The sequence below is a fragment of the Genypterus blacodes genome, unplaced genomic scaffold (genome assembly GCF_046128005.1).
Source record: "Genypterus blacodes isolate CSIRO-AG114 ecotype Tasmania unplaced genomic scaffold, CSIRO-AGI_Gbla_v1 ptg000064l_1, whole genome shotgun sequence".
NCBI lineage: Eukaryota > Metazoa > Chordata > Actinopteri > Ophidiiformes > Ophidiidae > Genypterus > Genypterus blacodes.
The window spans coordinates 3,179,241-3,198,529 of NW_027466876.1; the positions used below are offsets into that span (position 1 = coordinate 3,179,241).

The following is a 19,289-nucleotide window of genomic DNA, read 5'->3' on the forward strand; positions in this document are numbered from 1 at the left end:
AGCTGACACTCGAACGCAACAAGACGAGAGGCACTATTGTAGGTATCGCGAGATCTCGCTAGGAGGCGATGTTGCTCTATAAACAATAATAGTAAAAATGGTAAATGGAGTGTACTTATATCTGCATTGACCTTGCAAACTCTCTTTTACATTGTGTGAACTTTGCTTTGCATACATTCTTCAGTCTATAGACTCACACACCCTATTACAAGCCCACACACAGTAGTTCACCATGTCCAACAGTCTTAGAACTATTGAGAGATCAATAGAAGTCACACAAACCACATAGACAAACATGGATTTCAATGACATCATTCACTTGTGTTTGTGTGATAGGCTGAGATGCCAGTGAATCAAATTACTTTGACACACGTACAGTACGTCTCATTCTGTTCAGGTAAACTATGAAGTCTAAGTTGGCAGTGGAGAGTGCCGTTCTAACACGTTGTTTGAACGTCTCTTCTGCAGACATAAGTGATGCACATGTCTGCATATTCATACACTCACATGATACACATGTGATGCATGCACGCAGACACACACACACACGCACACACAGGCAGGTGTCCCATTCAGATTAATCGGAAGGAATTACAGGACTGCCGAGAATGTGATGGCTGACAGCTCACAGTGTGCATGTCAGGTCTGTGTGTGTGTGTGTGTGTGTGTGTGTGTGTGTGTGTGTTATGCTGGTGACAAACATTAAACAGGTGTACCTGATACAAAGCCAGAGACTGAGATATGAATAGCTGAGGGTTCTGATGTTGGACTCAGATTTTCAGGCAGGCTTGGTCGTGTCCTCATCTGTCCAGCTCCAGGACTTAAAATGACACAAGACAAAATTTGGTTTGAACTTGAGACCGATGATGTCTGACTCATCTGTGTGTGAGAAAGAGCTCCACCTGTTGGATGTTTGTGACACAAGCCGCTTTTAGAAATAAGAGACACCTCAGTCACAATAAACAAGTCAATATGCCGGGCAGTCAGTTAGCAAGCCTGCACGACTTTAAACAAGAAGTAAGTCTGTTCAGTCATTAAGACAAACAGGCTGACAGTGAAAGAGTCGGATGGTCAATAAACTAATTATCGAAACAATAAAGAAAACTGTAAAACAAGCAGTCTGTCAGCAAACCAGTTGGGGAGCAGCCAGACAATCGGTGAACTCGTCATTAAATCAAGCAGCCATGAAACAGTAAACAAGCCTGAGGTCATTCAATAAACCAGTCAGACAAGCAGACAAGCAGTCAGACTGTGAGCCAAATATTCTAACTAATAGTAAGACAGGTCATTAGTCAGCACACAGTTAAGTAAAGCAAACAGGCAGTCAAAGGGACCTTTAAACAGCCAGTAAACCAATCAGGAATGCAGGCATACAACAAACAAGGAAATCAGTCAGTAAAGCAGTCACAAGGTCAGTCAGTGAGTATTCAGACCTGAAAGTAAGTTAGTAAAGCAGTTAGTAAGCCAGAGTCAGGAAACAGTCAGCGAATCGCAGACAGAATCAGTCAGTAGCTGAACCACACATTCAGCAAACCAGTCAACCATTCATAAACGAGACAACAATGTTTTACTATCTCAACCAGTAAGTTCAGCAGTCAGTAAACCAGTCGGTCAGTGTGTATTTAAAGCTGTATGACTTTTTTGAGCCTGAGAATTTGACTTCTGGGACCAATAGCCAAACAATCGCTGGCGTTTTGCTCACTGCCTGAGTCAACAAACAGTGACCACACACACATGCACACACACACACACGCACACACACACCGGGCGCCGTGCAAAATTCCTTCAACATCCCAGCGCTGCTCTCGCTTCCTTCAGCACTCTTTCTTGTTCTCTCTCTCTCTCTCTCGCTCGCTCTCTGATAGATTATTCCACTAAATCACCAGCAGGCACGACACGGCGGCCAGCCTTTCTTTCTTTGCGAGGCCTTCGCTCTCTTCCTCTCTTTCTCCGACTTCCCTCCTCCTCTGTGTTCTCAGATGCTCCCCCTCCTCCCGTATTGTTCTGAAATAAACTCCGCGGCTGGAGGGCTGCCGATCCACTGGCACCCGAGTTGTTTTTCCCACAAATCTTTAGAGGTTATGCAGCACAGGAACGCCCCCTCTCTTTCACACTCACACATCTTCACACCTGGGAGACGAAGACAAACACCACGAGCTACAACAGCTTCATTAAAACAGAGCGACAGAGGTCAAGGGTCACGGCCTTTTAGCGTCTTTTGTCTCATTTCATTCAGCCTGATGGTGGCGCTGCATCAACCACTTAGACGTGTCACGTTTATAACATTGGAGGTTCTTAACTGTAAAAGGTACAAACTGTCTGCATCCATTCATATAGGCCACGCCCATTTGCACCTGACTAGATTACCTCAGCTCCTCCCACAATTGTAGCTCTATTGCCACACAATTTTACATGGAGAAAGTTTTCCCTTTGTTTTTGATATTCTTTACCATTTTGCCACTATTTGCAAATCTAAGTGGGCGTGTCTCATTCCACAAAAACTGCTGTGTGTCATGATAACGTGGTACAATTAGGCTATTGTGACAAACTTTTGCACCCATTTCCACTCCCTTCTTATCATCACAGACCTACAACACTTGGTCAGGTCCATTTTGTAGTTTGTATACAACAAAACGAGTCCTGGAAATGGCGAAGGCGAATGTTTGGGGAACGACTGGGAATCTGGGCCCAAGAGAAAGGGAACGCGTCACACACTCAGGAAGGATTACGGCCACATCCAGTGTAAATGCAGTATGAGCTGTGGGTATCATGTCCAGAGAGACTTCATTCATTTCAGGCATGTCCCTCTGTCAGACGCTGGGCTGTGAAAAGCCCTTATGTGGCTCTGGTTGGCTGGTTTTCCCCTTAATTCACTATGTGGGCACGAAAGGAAACAGTGTGCGTGTGTGTGATTGCGTGTGTGTTTTGTTATATTTGTACATTTTTAAGACTGCGAGTGAATGCATGCATGCTGTGTGACTGGACAAGGGGGAAAGGGGGGTGTAGACATCTCTGCAGACTGTCAAAGATGTGTGTGCGTGTGTGCGTGTGTCTGTGTGCGTGTGTTTGTCTGTGTGTGTGTGTGTGGTGGGAAACTCAGCCTACTTGGCAGCACTTCCTGATCTTGATAGTGGTTAACAAGGGTGGAGGGGTTGAGCCAGTGTGTGTGTGTGTGTGTGTGTGTGTGTGTGTGTGTGTGTGTGTGTGTGTGTGTGTGTGTGTGTGTGTGTGTGTGTGTGTGTGTGTGTGTGTGTGTCCCATATCGTCCTGGCCATCGGCTTCAACAACAGAGGGAGTTGGTACAGCGCAAAGGCCATTGTAATTTCTAATGTTATGTGTACGCACGCAATAACACACACACACACGCAAAAGCCTTCGAGAAGAGGAGAGGCTGAATGTGTTTTGTTGCGTGACAGTAGATATATGTAGCAGGTCAGCATGACAGTGACCTGCATACCTTAAATGTCATGTGGTGTGAGCGTGTGTGTGTGTGAGAGAGAGAGAGAGAGCAAGAGAGAGAGAGAGAGAACAAGAGAGAAAGGCATAAGGCAACATTGTGTCGGATGCTTCCTCCTCACTCTCTGTGGTCATCACACCATCAGTTCATCAGTTCACGCGTTGGTTCTCTCGTCTGTCACTTCCAAAGCTTTAAATTATGAAATGAACTATTTTGACTTTATTACAATTATGAGTTCTGAATTAAGGTAATTAATGAAATAAGGAGATCATTGTAACATGATAAACTGTCAGAGTGTGTGCGTGTGTTTGCGTGTGTGTGTGTGTGTGATGGGTAGTGACAGGCGTAGGCTCTGTCTACAATAAGAGCCTGTGTAGCTGCAGAAGAGGGCAGGAAGCACCAAGAGGGGCAGTAAGAGGGCAGAGAGGGGCACTAAGTCAGGTCAAACACCCTGGGAGAGAAAGCCTGGGAAAAGCATGGGAATAAAATGGGGTGGGGTGGGGGGGAAGTCAGGCCAATGGGGATGTAGGTACTCTCCAGAAGTCAAGGCCGCCATTAGCCAATCAGCATGTTTGCCTCTCTGTTGGCGTATTTTGATACAGCGAGATGCAAAACAAGAATTTCTAGTCAAGAGAAGTGCAAACCTCCACCGAGGCCCTCAGGGATGAAATTTCTTAGGTTATTGACTGCACCATGAACCCCTACAGCAACTACAGCGCCACCATCAGGCCACTTACTATAATATTGTATTGGGTTCTTCCGTGGATCGTGCCAAACCTGCACACCAAGTTTCACTGAAATCTGTCAGTGACTTTCGGACTTTTTGATCCAGTTGCTTACTCACAGACAGACAAACACAAGGAACCTAAGCTCCTTCATTGGACTAATGAAATAAAATAAAATAACAACTTTAGGCCATTGTGCATCCTTGGCAGACGACTCAGCTCAGTGAATGCCTTGTGGATTTGACTTCGTCCCACATTGGACCATGGCACTCATTTAAGACGCTGTAAATTGCTGATCCATCGATTGTATAATCAAACGTTCCGGGTGCATAACGCATGGGCGAGTGAGTAAACAGACGGGATGCGATCTCTTCCAGCCCTGAGGAGAAACACTGTGTTCTAAAAACAAACGAGTGGGATCGGGGCAGATAATCTTGGGTAAGCCTCCCAGCAGCATGTGGAGATCAGGTCTGAGAGGCTCTGTAGAGCTCTGTGATCTCAGATGACTGCTCCTCTCAACAATGCCCGTCTCTCACCAGCACCAAAGAATAACACTCTTTCACTGCACAGACACACAATTATCCTTTTCTCTCTTCGACCCAGCGCTCTCGTTCCTCTCTCTTGTTCAAGTCCCCAAACGTCCTTCTTTCCTTCTTGCTTTCACAGCTCAAGATGTTAATTAACTTAAAATCCACTCCAGGACAGAAATCCCCTTCTTCGTCACACACGTCACCATTGTAGCTTCGCTTTGTGCTTTTAGACTCATTGATAACAGTGTAGAAGGTGAAGGGACATGACACTGCTTGGGTCATTAGAAAAGGGTCACTCCTTAAAGGGTTATAAAGCAAAACAATGTATCACAATTTATATACTACTGCCATAAATGACCACAACTACTACAGAAATACTACAATCACATACTATTGCAATCAGCTTTATATGTTTGGTTCAAAACTTATCATCCTCATACAGAATCTTGGTTGAAAGTTTCTGAATTTTGTCATGTTTTTTTCTACTAAATGATTTTGTTTGATTACACACATTTACAGCTTTAAAGTCATAATTAAATGTGGGATTCTTTAATGCAATGATTCTTTATAACTGCTCAGTTTCTCACCTGAGATAGAAATTGTTAAATCTGGCCTGAAATGTGAAACTTTATGCACTATTTTGAAGATTTTGTCATGTTATTGTTTAGTGACAGGATACACTTTGTTTTTGTCTTTATAACAGCAGCTTTTTGATTTCTGATTTCAGCCTCTAAATTCTTTTGACAGACTTTTTTTTGCCTTACATTTAAGTGAATTTTCTCATGTATATATTCAGGAAAAGAATTACATAAAACTAAGAAAGAGTGTAAAATTAATTAGCTGCTGTCAGTGACATTAGTGAGGATCTGATCATAGTGAAATATTAAAAATGGAGGGACTTTCCCAGTAGCTGTAGTTTGAGAGAGCACACACACACACACACACACACACACACACACACACACACACACACACACACACACACACACACACACACACACACACACACACACACACACACACGAAGATATAGGGCTGGGAGAGTTGGGGGAGTACGATATCAGCTGACCGTGTGTAAGTGCGAGTGTGTGTGAGAGTTGGAGATGGGGGGGCAGGTCTTTCCCACACCCACTTTCTCTCCTTAGAATGTGCCACAAATGTCAACACCAACCACACACATACGCACACACGTAGCGGCCCCCCATCAGTGGAACGTGTAGGGTCAGATGGCCACAATGTCCAGGGTCACGTTCCTGAAGAGGAGAATGTCCGTAGGGAGCAGATCCACTTAGCATAAGCAAGAGAAGCTCAGCATCAGTCCGTTGTAACTGGGAACTGATGCGAGGTCAGACATTGACTCCCAAACACGTAAAACCAAATTAAGACATCACACTGAATTACCATTTCCCTGTACACCATCTGACTAAGCAAACAACCAGCGAGTGGAATAAAGTTCACTAAATAAAAACGTAAAGCAGAGCTAAAGGTTTAAACAAAGCTCCTTTAAGTTTATATTAACAATGAATCAAATGATAACCTGCTGATGCCACTGAGAATGGACAATCTTCCATCTTTCCTGATTTCTCAGCAAGACTAAACAGGTTCACTGTGTTTGATAGATGAGCTGCAGCTGCGACAAGTAGATACAGGTGCATCCAATTGGCAATTAGCACAATGTGACACAATTTTGTTCACAGTTTACCATCTAAAACGAAGATGATCAAGGAAAGAAAGAAAGAAAGAAAGAAAGAAAGAAAGAAAGAAAGAAAGAAAGAAAAATTGATTGATTTCAAGAAGCTTGTATCAGGCACTAGGCCGGTCTGTTGTGCAACACCCTCAGCACTATGTGTGTATAGTGTGTATGAACATGTGTGCGTTTGTAGGAATGTGTGTGTTGCGTCTCTCTGGTCTAACTCGGTCACAGCTCCTGAGGTGAGGCTAATGCTGCGCAGGACGGAGAGAAGGCGAGGACAGAGGCGCTCTCACTACAAACACAAACTCTCATTGATGCTGACGTGCAGATACTGTAGGGGCTTTTTGTCTTAAAAAAATATATATGCGGAGCGGATGAGACCCACGAAACATGGGAGGACACGCTTCGAATGTTCCGGGGGACCTGAAAAAAAGCTGAGGAAACAGTAGCCACCATTGTAGAAATCATTCTCCACGCGTGTATCCTGTGTCCATCCTGCATTAGCCGGTGAACCAATCTGCTGGCAAGAAAGTTCATTTACATGGCAGGTTATAAAGTAAACGTCTGAGGAATGGAAATGTTGTGTGTGAATTTCCAGACTGGGTGTCGTCCCTGATAAGGCCTCAGCAGACTGGATGAGGATGACTAGGAAAGGGGGAAAGGACGGGTGGGAACATACAACACTACTTCTACTCCGTTACACAATAGGAGAAAGTTTTATCAGTCTTGAGTTTATACTTCATTTAGTTTGAATGACATAGTACAAGTTGATGAGCTAAATTAAGTCCAAAGCCTGAATCAAGTATAAACAATTTATATTAAAGTTGCTGCAATTTAGAAATTTTCCTTTGAGCAACCTGGACGCAGAGTAGCTGGAAGGTTAAAACAGAAAGGAAAAGGTGTGTTTTCTAATGTACCCAGCTCAGTGTGGACACGGTGTGAGTGTGTTTTCATGCCGTGAACAGGTTCAAGATTCCAAGGCGTGATGGGAATTGAATCTGATGAAAGGAATGTTCCAGGATCTGGACTTTAGCTTTCACATCTCTCTCTCTCTCTCTCTCTCTCTCTCTCTCTGTCTCTCTCTCTCTCTCTCTCTCTCCCTCTCTCTCTTCCTCTCTCTCTCTCTCTCTCTCAAGGGTTCCCGTACACCGTTAAGTGTGCGAAGAGTGTGTGTGGACGTGCGGGCAGATTAGAGCTGCATGCCTGCCAACACTCCGCCACCTTCGCCTCTGCTTGGAACTCCTCTTCTATTCTTCGCCTCCTTTTCCTCCTCCTCCTCCTCCTCCTAAGTCTCTATTCCTCTTCTCCTAAACAGGTCATTTCAGTTGGGCTTCATGTCGAAAACCGTGACAGCTCCTTTTTGTGATTATTGCAGAAAGAACTTGCTGTTTGTAACATTTGTTGTGTATTCTGCAACAAATCTGTATTAAGGTTTGACATTTTAAGTGAGCAGGAACTGTGACTCAGTCTGGGAGGAGGTGATGTTTCTTTCACTGACATTAGTTTTGACGTCTTTAGCTTTTCAAATCAGCCTATATTTAGTTTTACGCTGATTGAATATGACTTTGACATTTCAAGACCATAGTTTTAGAAGGTTCTATCTGCCCTCCGGACCTGTTTTGAGAAAAGGATAAAGTTAGCTGACCTCTTATGTACACTGAGGTTTTGAAATATTAAAGCCATAGCTTGCAAAAAAGCAAGAAATAACCCTGCAAGAACACAAAGCATCCTTCACTGACAATCTCTCATTTTCAACCAGAATGCCAGATAGAAGCTTAAAATACTGAGGTGGCTTATGCATGAAGTTACATCAAGTTATTTATACTGTATATAGTAAAAACAAAAGAGGGACTCAAATTGGGACATCTGCATTTCTGCTGAGAACAAATTATAAGAGTGAAAAGAAACATCGGCAAACATTTTAAAATTTCTCCAATTAAGTAAAAAACAATAAAAGTTTAAAATAATTAACTAGCTCTGCTGTTTTTGGTCAATTCCATCCAAATATACCAAAAAAACTGTATTACAAAATGGAAATACAACATAAACAGCATATATTTATTTGTATGTATAGAAATTAAAGAGGATATAATGTACTTATTTATACATACATATACGTACACACAAATAGTCACATATTACCCAACGTTCTCAAATTGCTGGGTGCAGTAAACAATACTATGAACAGATATTTATGATAAGAATATGAACAGATGCACTCTAATAGTGCTATGGATTTTTATAAAAAAACATTTGAAATAAATTGTGTTGTAGGAGCTATATGTGTGTGTTTGCACAAGTGTATGAATCTGACTGAAAAGTTATTGTTGTTATTGTTCATCTTTGTGATTTCCTTTAAATCGTATTCTTAGTTGTTGTGTGAATCTTGTCGCCTCCACTTCAGAAATCAGAAAACATGATGACAGAGCCGTTCAGTGGTTCTTCAGAAAACTATTTGTGTCACTTCTTCACCTCCTGCCCAGACTCCTCAGCAGCATATCTGCTTCTGGATAAGAGCACTGCTGGTGTTCATCTTAATCTTAATTTAGAGAGGGCAAAGGTCAAAAGGGTGCAGAGAAGTGACTCTCAGCACGTCATTCTGAGCATACTTGACTAAACTGATGAGCTGACTGGTATCTTGTGCACTGGTTGATCTCCATCTCTACTCATCTCTCTCTCTTATATCAAATGTGTCTAATACATTTATGATGTGTAAACTAAAGGCACTTGTTTGTTTTGAATCTCATCTACAAAAGATCTGCAGCCCCAAGACACACACAAACACAAACACACACGTACACAAACTCTCCCCTGCTCCCTCTTTCCTCTGCGTTGTATCCTGGCAGGAAATGCGGGTCAGGTGACAGGAAGAAAGTGGAGTAGCGTAGCACCTGCAGGCTGGTAGTATGACGCTCCCTGGGGGGTCGCGTCTGCACGTTTCCTTCATCACTACAATAGATTATTATGCCCCCAGACAACAGACATTCATACACTCCATGGAAGTGCATTAAATCTCTCTCCATTGCTCCTTTAGCTTGTTCACACTGATCTCCTCTGTGTGATTCCACCAGACTCCATTCAAATATGTTTGCTATTGTAATTATAAAATATAGACATTAAACATCGTAGTGACATACATGCATTATGTGGGTTACAGAAGATACAAAGTAGAAAGACACAATTCAATTATTGTTGCCACCAAGTGAGAGCAAAATGGTGAAAAATCTTACTAATAAATTTGGACATGGCTTACGTGACCGTCTCAAATGCCCAGTGGTCACTCAGGGTGCACAGTAGTGCTGCAGCAAGAGAGAGTGGAAGGCCTTGTATAGCCCCTAAATGTGAATAAGAACATTGTATGTACGTATAATATTTCCCCTTTAAAAGAGAAAAGAGAACACAAAACTCAGTCTTCCCTTTTTTCACAATGTTTTGATTTGAATTTTTCACAATTCAAATCAAAACAATGGTTTGCGTCCCTTTGAGTGTGGAAGCTGTTTTGATATTTGAGCTCCTGTTTGTGCCTATAACAGATCATTGCACTCTACCTCCCTCCCTCCCTCCCACCCTCTCTCTCTCTCTCTGTGTGTGTGTGTGTGTGTGTGTGTGTGTGTGTGTGTGTGTGTGTGTGTGTGTGTGTGTGAGTGTGTGTGTGTGTGTGTGTTTGTGTCGGTGAGCGCCTGTGTGCTTGCTGGATGTCCTGTGGGAATTGGGCATTGAGCTGTGTGTGAGGTCTGAGGCGTCGTAGCGACGGACGGGCGGCGAGCAAAGTCTAACTAAGAATAACACACCACTTCCTCCCATTCTCTCTCTCTTTACACATACACACACACACACACACACACACACACACACACACACACACACACACACACACAGCTTCCAGTCAGTTCTCTCCTTCCAAAAGGATTTCCGACTCACAGCCTGGCTCACCAGCACAGCGTACCCTTACCTATAACCCATAACACACACACACACACACACACACACACACACACACACACACACACACACACACACACACACACACACACACACACACACAGACTATTCCCCTCTCAACACTCAGTGTTTCCTGTTATAGGATGGCCCTGCTTGTCCTCCATAACCTCTGACACTAATAAAGAAGCCCCGATTTGACGAACACACACACACACACACACACACACACACACACACAGTGAAATGGGCCAATTACAACTGAGCATTACAGCAATTAAAGCCATTTAAGCACTAACAATGACTTTTGACACATTAAATCAGGATGATGGAACCATTACAATGATTTCAAATGTGTCACAGTTTATCATCTGCATCTACGGATCAGCTGATCACTTTGATGACTGTGACAGATCTAAAATGGTGAGATTTGGTGTGTGTCAAGTGTGAATGGGGACAGTGACGAATAGCCTGGTAGCATTATTGACCAAATGTAAGTGTGCAGAGATTTATGTTTCCATCCGTCTCTTTGTTACACACACACAAACAGCTGCAGTAGAATATTCCAGACAATAACAACCAACCGAGAGGGAATTCTGGGGGGTTTTATGTGATCTTGAAGGAGGAAGGTGAAATAAGGAAGGAAGAGAAGAAGAAAGGAACGGGGGAAGGGGTAATAGAATGGGAGAGAAAAGAAGAGAATAGAAGAATGTGGAGGAGAAGGTCTACTGCGGCAGGTAGAGAGAGAGAGAGAGAGAGGGGGGAGGAAGAGGAGGAGGAGGAGGATGGAGATGGAAGGAGGAGAACAATAACCTGGGTAATTCCATATTGGATTTTAGTTCTCCTTAAATAAACAATTGAAAGTGAACATTCTACAGGCTGTTGTGGAGTAAAGAAAGGCGAAGGTGGGAAGGAGAGAAGAAGGAGGAAGATGATGAAGAGGAGGCGGGGGAGCGCCACCAATGAGTGGGTGCTGACATGTCTGTTGGAAGTTATCATCTGGAAGGAGAAAAGAGTAAAACGGGAACGGTTAAATGGAGGGAAGGTGTGTGTGTGTGTGTGTGTGTGTGTGTGTGTGTGTGTGTGTGTGTGTGTGTGTGTGTGTGTGTGTGTGTTTGCGCGCGTGTGTGTGTGTGTGCATGTGTGTGTACGTGTGTGTGTGTGTGTGTGTGTGTGTGTGTGGGGGTATGTGCGCGTGCGTGTCACCAAATTATAATTAATTCCTACATTAAGTCTCTGTTGGATTGCGAAAAGATTAGCAGGTGTGAAAAGACAGGCACTCTCTCTCTCTCTCTCTCTCTTTCTCTTTCTCTCTCGCATGCTCTCTCTCCCTTGCTGTGTGCGTGTGTGTGTGTGTGTGTGTGTGTCCCTGACCTCTCTCACACGATGATTAGGTTTCAGCGTATATAACCAGGAGCTGTGGGAATGTCTGACACACACACACACACACACACAAACTCTCTGTCACTCTCTCTCTCTCTCTATTTTTGTCCCCCTCTCTCTCTCTCTGTTTCCCTACACACGCTCAGTCTGGTGCAGCGATGTGGGAACGTCTGCATCCGTGATCCACCCGTCTGCCAAACAACTCCATTATCACTGTGACTGTCACGGGAGTTTACGCGTCCGTCTGTCCATTTGACCCTGGTACCGATATCGGCCTGATGGTGGCGCTGTTTTTTACCAATGTTACGCTTTGCCCTATAACAGTTGAACCATAAGTCAAACTCAATTTCTTTTCATTTTGCCACCTTGGGTCTATCCACCTCCATCCATTTAGGCCACACCCCATTTGTAACTAACTATATTTTCACCAAAATAGTTTAAGCTCCTCCCACAATTTATCCTGTAGTTCTTACCTGTAACAAGCAGGACAAAAGTGCTGTATATCATGAATAAATTAGTCTACAGTAACGGAACTCACTACTTCTACAAAGACATCAGTTAACCTGATGGTGGCGCTATAACAACAACCCTTTGAATTTGGAACCGTGCATAATAGAAAAAGGTGTACTGGTTTGTCGGTGTGTCATGATCGAGTCAATAAATTATTAAATTTCATCACTGAGTCGTAATTGGAGGACGACTGCCACTGTATTGCGCAATCTTCTGCAGTCTGCTGTTTATTATTTAGACCAACGCTTGAAACTTGTAGGATTATGTCATGCATGAATTTGGTGGCGATGTAAGATGAGACATAGATAACTGTGTGTGTGCAAATGGAATCCTGCCCGGGGCCCCGGAAAAATCTCAGTCCGGCCCTGCTACAGAACAGACAGAGAGGAGAAGAGAAGAGAAGAGAAGAGTAGAGAAGAGAAGAGAAGAGAAGAGAAGAGAAGAGAAGAGAAGAGAAGAGAAAAGAAGAGAAGATCATGTCCAAAAACCTGTTGGCTTATGTAATTACTATTTTTTGACTGGCAAAAGTGGCCTCATTCCCATGCACTTGTCTCTGCTTCACACACACACACACAGAGGCACACACACAGGCACACACACAGACCAGACGGGCAGTATTATCTGGAAAGCAGGACCAACCCTGTCCCGCCGAGACTGTAGACTCGCGTGTGTGTGTGTGTGTGTGTGTGTGTGTGTGTGTGTGTGTGTGTGTGTGTGTGTGTGTGTGTGTGTGTGTGTGTGTGTGTGTGTGTGTCTGGTGTGTGTGTGTGGCTCCCAGCCTCCGTGGGAAAGCTCCGGCAGAGGGTAGGAGGACAAACCGGTCAACAGGCCAGTCTGCAGCAGACACTCAGGCCACCTGGGCCGGACTATTTACTGCACACACACTGCGGGAAAACAGAGAGAATATTTTACATTTTAATGATTTTTATTCATTTCTTTAGCTCAAAACTGAAAGGAAGTTTTTCAATATATTTTCAATTTCTGCATTTGCATTTTTGCAGTCTCATACAGTGAATCAGGCTTTGGGACCTTATCACATAAACATTCCACAAGAGGCTTTGCAAAGTTCCTCCTCTGGCTCTTGGATTAATGCAAACAGAAAAATAACTCCTCTTAAAAATATCTTTAAGTCATATTGAGCTGCTTTTTTAATTTCAAACCAGTTTTTTTATTTTTGAATTCTCCAACCTTCCACACTTCCACACTGTTTCCCCGGGGAGAGAGCGTCTCCCTCCCGCTGTGCAGGCACCATGAAGCGGCCGTGTGAGGACAGCAGCTCGGCTGACAGCGACGACGAGGAAACTATTGACGTGGGCAGTGAGATCCTTTACCCAGGGTGAGTCTGGAATCATATACTGTTATTATTATTAACTATTATATATTTATAAAGCCAAATTAACTATTCATTATTATTATTACATTATATATCTGGTGTGCAACATGTCTATAGTTTCATGAATATAAATGGTTGAGGTTAATTCAATTAAAAGGTTAGAATAAAACATAATTACTCTAAATGACATAAACATTTTAAACATATTGTAAATTACTTTATCAATCAATACAATAGATGTTCATTGTTGTAAAGGCAGAACCTTGTTTGGGTGAGTAAGTTTGAGAGCTTTAGTCAAACTGCAGACATCAGATCCTCTCAGATACGGTTGGTGCCTAAGATGGAAACTCGTGTGTTTTTATGGATTGTTTTATTTCATAGGTGGCTAAAGGGAACCAGGTATTTTTGGGGAATAACAAGAAAGTATCTGAAAGTCATTTAATCAAAGCCTCTTTCAGGGAGAAGGAGTCACCTGATGAGGCCGTAAACTCACCAACCAGGTGCTCCAGACAAATGCCACCAGTTATGCGGCGCAAAGATGATGATAAGATGATGAACATTAATGAAATATAAAGCTAAATGCATCATGTGGATTACGTGAATCTGTGTTCCTCTGTAATGAGAGTGAAATAAAATCGACTGTCCTTTGGTACAATATTTCCTCCCAACCTTCTGCATGTATATCACCACTACATTCCTTCAGCTGCTTTACATTAAAAAAACATATTTATATCAAATTAACCCTCACATAGAAAGACTTTTACAGGCTTTTCAACATATTTGGCACAGGGTTCCACAAGGGTCCATTCAAAGGCCTACAGACCAGTTAGTTGAAGGCTAAATATCTCCAGAATGCTGCAACTTACAAGAAATAATTACATTACAACTTAACTGCAACATCCATTGCTGTTTTGTCTTGTAAGACTGCAGAAATGTTTCCCCCAAATCATCCCAGGAACTTCAAGTTCCAGACATAAAATCCAGGAACCATCTCAGGAAGTGTGTTTTCTGTGTTTCCTCTACCTCTAAAAGAACCACGACGTTTAGGCAGATTAGAGCGATAACAGATTTCAAAGCTGAAATCTGGACGATGCTGAATGATGCAATGTTAAGAATTTTGTTATCGACCCCGGGACCTGGAGTTTTGGGGGGTCAGGAAACAGGACAGGCTGGGCCTCTGCAGGAACCAGTTTAAGACCCTTCCTGTGATCAAAAGCAAGTACTTGAAAACGACCCCTTGCAAAGTTCCCTGCAAAGTTCCAACAGTACTTCAAAATCTATCATATGCTTCTATGAAATTGGGGTGAAAATTGTTCTTTGCGTTGCAACAGGAAAAGTGAGTTGTTGACCCGTTTCATTCTAAATTGCTTCTCCATTTCCAGGCACATGAAGGCCTCGTTTATACGATGTGGATCACCGACCGCAACCACTCAGGTCATGGCGAGGAAAAAGCGCAGAGGGGTGAGAAATGTGAGAATGTGAGAAATGTGTGTGTAGTGTTATCGCTCAGGACTTTTTTGATTATGACTTTTATCGTTTTTCATTCGATAGATCATCGAGAAGAGACGCAGGGACAGAATCAACAACAGCCTGTCAGAGTTGAGGAGGATCGTCCCCACTGCGTTTGAGAAGCAGGTAAGAGTTTGTTTGTAGAAACACCAAAGAAGGCGGGTTACGAGTTAAAAAAGGAAGAATGGAAATATTACAATGAATCTTATCTCTCCACCTCAAACACACACACATGGGGATTGATGAAAATCTAGAGTGTATGATTTTGGTTTCACTCTAAATAAAATTACAATTTATTGATAAAGATCCAAATGTGGAGTTTCCCCCGAAAGTCATTAAATTTTGTAAAAAAAATTGTAAAATGACTACAAAATGCTTTATAACAAAAACAAAAACATTACCTGCATTTAACAATATTCAGATTTTGACTTATTTTGTGACAATAACGTTGGTTTGACCCTCTGTTATGTTTATTTGCAACTAGCATGGGTTAAAGTTGCAGTAACCATAGAAACCAGCTGTTGGGTTGTCCAGTATTGTGGGGAATTTTGTCTTTGACCGTTTACATCTGTGAATTTACCATTTGAATCATTGATGACCAGGTGTCCAGATCAGTTTGATTATTGGCAGATTCCGCCTTTTTATTCTCAGGGTTCAGCTAAACTGGAGAAGGCAGAAATCCTCCAGATGACTGTGGACCATCTGAAGATGCTGCAGGCCTCCGGAGGGAAAGGTAACCAACATCTGAGTCTGTGTGTGTGTGTGTGTGTGTGTGTGTGTGTGTGTGTCCAAACTGAAATTATTAATCACCAAGTAAAGCTCACGTCCTGTCCTGTCTGAACGAGGTATTCATTAGTCTGTCATCTCTATAAAGCCGTGTGTGTGTGTGTGTGTGTGTGTGTGTGTGTGTGTGTGTGTGTGTGTGTGTGTGTGTGTGTGTGTGTGTGTGTGTGTGTGTCGGGGTGGGTGATAGTTGTCGGGACAGAGGGAGGGGTTGAGTCCATGGGAAAGTGCTGCAGGGATAAAAGCACCACTTGACCCTGAGCCGCGCTGTTTGCTTTCATAAAGCCGGCGGGGGGAGGAGCTGAAGTGTACATGTGTGTGTGTGTGTGTGTGCACGTGTGTGTGTGTGTGTGCTGTGCTGCGGGTGCTTCACGGGGTGTCTCTCTCTTTCTCTCTCTCTCTCTGTGTTTGGGTTTACACACTCGTGGGTGCAAACAGGGCTACGCAGCAAACACACAATCAGCCCAGAAGATAGTTACTGTCAGGGTCACAGAGACGAGCACATCACTCTCCGGTGTAACACACAGAGCTTCATACAAGGGTTGATTGATAAGTTCTAGGCCTGGCATTCAAGGAAGTTCAAAGTCTAACATGTGTGCAGTTTTTGCCTCATGTTGTCTCGTCATCTTATGTTTCTACACACCCTGTCACTCACGGCGTCCGGTGTGGTCAACAGTAATCACTCACAGGCACGCAGATTAAACATTAAAGTCTCTAAAGTGCACATTATCTGTGATTAGTGGGTTCTGGTGTCTCTCTTGGAGTAGCTAAGGCCTGCAGATCATCCACGTTGTCTCTCTGTCTTTAGGTTACTTCGATGCTCACGCTCTGGCCCTGGACTTCCTGTCTCTGGGCTTCAGGGAGTGTGTGATGGAGGTTTCCCGCTATCTGAGCACGGTGGAGGGCCTGGACTCTAGCGACCCGCTCCGTTCCAGGCTCATCTCCCACCTCACCTCCTGCGCCTCTCAGCGTGACGCCGCCGCACTGACCGCCATGGCCTCTTTTCCTCCCACCCATCACCAGCACCACGTCCAACACCCCCATCCTTTACCGCACCCCTTCCACCCGCAGCACTGGGCCGCCGCGGCCGCAGCCGTTGCCACGGCCACCGCTTTCCGCCCTCTTCCATCTGCGACAGCATTTGGACTTAGCCCAGTTTCTCCGGATAGCGGCGGTGGAGGAAGCGGAGCCCCCCAGAGGCTGTCGGAGCTATCGCAGCGCAGCGTGGCCTCGTTTACCTCTCACGTCGTAGATTCCACCTCTTCCTCCTCACCCTCTTCTTCCTCCTCCTCCTCCTCTTCCTCATCTCTCATGCTGCCCTGCGGGCCAAACCCCCTCTCTGCCTCACTCCTCTCCCTTTCGGCATCCATGCAAGCGTTTCCCGTCGGCCTCCACGCAGGTTTCCCCATCCTGACTCCCTCCTCTTTTACCACCACTGCTACCAGTCCTCCCATCTCTTCATCCTCCTCTTCCTCCCAGACTCCTCACAGTAGCGGTAATAAGCCGTACAGGCCGTGGGGAACCGAGGTCGGAGCTTTCTGACGGAGGGCTTTGTTAGCTGGCTGCTTTCTCTGTTCAACTTATTAACCTCTCAACTAGTTTTACTGACTGTTCAAGGCCTGAAGAACACTTTGATTACAACTTATCACTGCGGGAATCACCTGACCACTAGGTTTTGCTGACACTTGAGATAAACCACTACTCTTATTAACCTTTGAGATGACTGGTTCCGACCATTGTGGTTTTACAGACGGACAAACGGAGCGGTGGAGTTTGTTCCCGAGGTAACCAGTCCACAATCACTGATGGAGTTTTAACCCGACTAACAAGAATGTCTGTAAATATGTCCAGAGAAGCTCAAGTTAAACACACCGCATCAATCCGTAGCAGTTGCCACGTCGTACAACAAAATATAGAAAAACAATGTTTCTGCTCACTGTTCTGTATTTAATAAGACGGTAAATTGCACCAAAGTATGAGCTTGTGATTTTTGCCATGAAGAAACTGCGTATGACATTTACAATTTGTCCACATAGGCCCAGACCTGATTTTAGTGAGAGTTTACAAGCAAAAACAGATAAGTCAGTTTATGTAAAGGTTTGTTATTGTGCACTCTCAGTAATAGAAATAAAAGTGGAGTTAGTTGAAAATAAGATAATTGAATAAGATAAGCAATATTACCTTGATTGCGCAATGAATGCATATATATATGACTTTAAAACTAAATTTAAATAAAAGGTCTGTTTTTGCAAAATAACTCATATGCTCCACCATTATAGCACAAATTAAACATTTTAAGATAATTTCCATTAGGCCGCGAAACCATATCTCTGATGACCTGTGTGCCTTTGTGCAAATAAAGTTGACTTAACATGTTGCTGCTGTCATGAAAGATGCTGTTGTTTAATTTGTTGACAAGGAAATGACGTAGAGGAGACCAAACGCTGGCGACACAGGTAGAGAAATACAGGTGATTCTGCATCATCAGCACCCCCGCGTGGACACTGGGAGAACTACCACGCAGTTTACAAATCCCAATGGATCGATACACAAATAGCACATAAAGCAAGTATCAAGTGAGAGGTTTGATTGCCCTTGAGCAAAGCATTTACAGCAGCGACAACCAGCGTTCAATTTCCTGTATGAATTTAAGGGAACAACACGTTTTTCACTTCGTATGCTTTACATTTTTTGGAGCGAACTAAAGGTTTCTACAAGTAACCGGCAACCAGACTACACACTCAAGTTAGAATCGTCTGAAACTGAACAAAGCAGCACACACACACACACATACGCACACAATAATCCACTCCTTGCACTTCGCCTTCATCTTGGGAGTCTGTAGCAGTGATTTACACGCCGAAATCACTGTTGCACCCGTTAAATCCTCCAAGGGGAAGAAAACGGCGTCATTTCCAACTGAATGGGGGATTAAAGGGTGACAGGCCTGGGAACCGGCTCGGCTGAGGCCGTAAATCCGCCTCGGTCAGCCGACACGGTTCTCACGCCGGGGCGCCACTTTGAAGTGACCTGCGGTGAATTAGGTGACCAGCGGGAGCAGGAGCCGGTCGGGGGGTGGGGGGGACTGAACACACACACAGACACACACATACACACACAGAGGGGCCGAAACGCAACTGAATAGAAGTTAAAGACGGACACAATAAGAGACAACACAAGTTTCAACCTCAACAGAAACTCCACTGGACTTAAACTACACGCTGATGTAATGCCAAACAACAAAGAGCTCTCATAATAGATAAGTACTGCATTACAAACTGGCACATTACACCACGAGTTGTAGTGTTAACAATGAAAACGTCTGATGTAAGAAAGATTTAAACACTTAAGAACATCCAACATAGATTCTTAAGTTCTGCGGAACTAATCGACCGCGTGTTGTTCACTCTACTGCCACTAGAGGGCG

General features: G+C 43.8%; 1 protein-coding gene across 2 annotated transcripts; it reads left to right on the plus strand.

Annotated features, from left to right (window-relative positions):
- Positions 1–13,032: 13,032 nt before the first annotated feature.
- hey2 (hes-related family bHLH transcription factor with YRPW motif 2) lies at positions 13,033–18,755 on the plus strand. Of its 2 annotated transcripts, none has more exons than XM_076155109.1 (5): positions 13,033–13,573; positions 14,953–15,040; positions 15,122–15,205; positions 15,731–15,812; positions 16,671–18,755. In XM_076155109.1, exons 1-5 carry the CDS (start codon positions 13,488–13,490, stop codon positions 17,402–17,404), a joined length of 1,074 nt encoding a protein of 357 aa, XP_076011224.1. In that variant the 5' UTR covers positions 13,033–13,487; the 3' UTR covers positions 17,405–18,755. The 2 variants fall into 2 exon arrangements, with proteins under 2 accessions (XP_076011224.1, XP_076011225.1); XM_076155110.1 differs by having other exon boundaries at positions 14,953–15,031.
- Positions 18,756–19,289: the final 534 nt, after the last annotated feature.

Excerpts from the sequence above, each read along its gene's own strand:
- hey2 (XM_076155109.1), top strand. The coding sequence starts at position 13,488 with ATGAAGCGGCCGTGTGAGGACAGCAGCTCGGCTGACAGCGACGACGAG. Across the intron at positions 13,574-14,952 it reads AGTGAGATCCTTTACCCAGG|GCACATGAAGGCCTCGTTTA; the intron begins GTGAGTCTGGAA and ends CTCCATTTCCAG. Across the intron at positions 15,041-15,121 it reads AGCGCAGAGGGGTGAGAAAT|ATCATCGAGAAGAGACGCAG; the intron begins GTGAGAATGTGA and ends TTCATTCGATAG.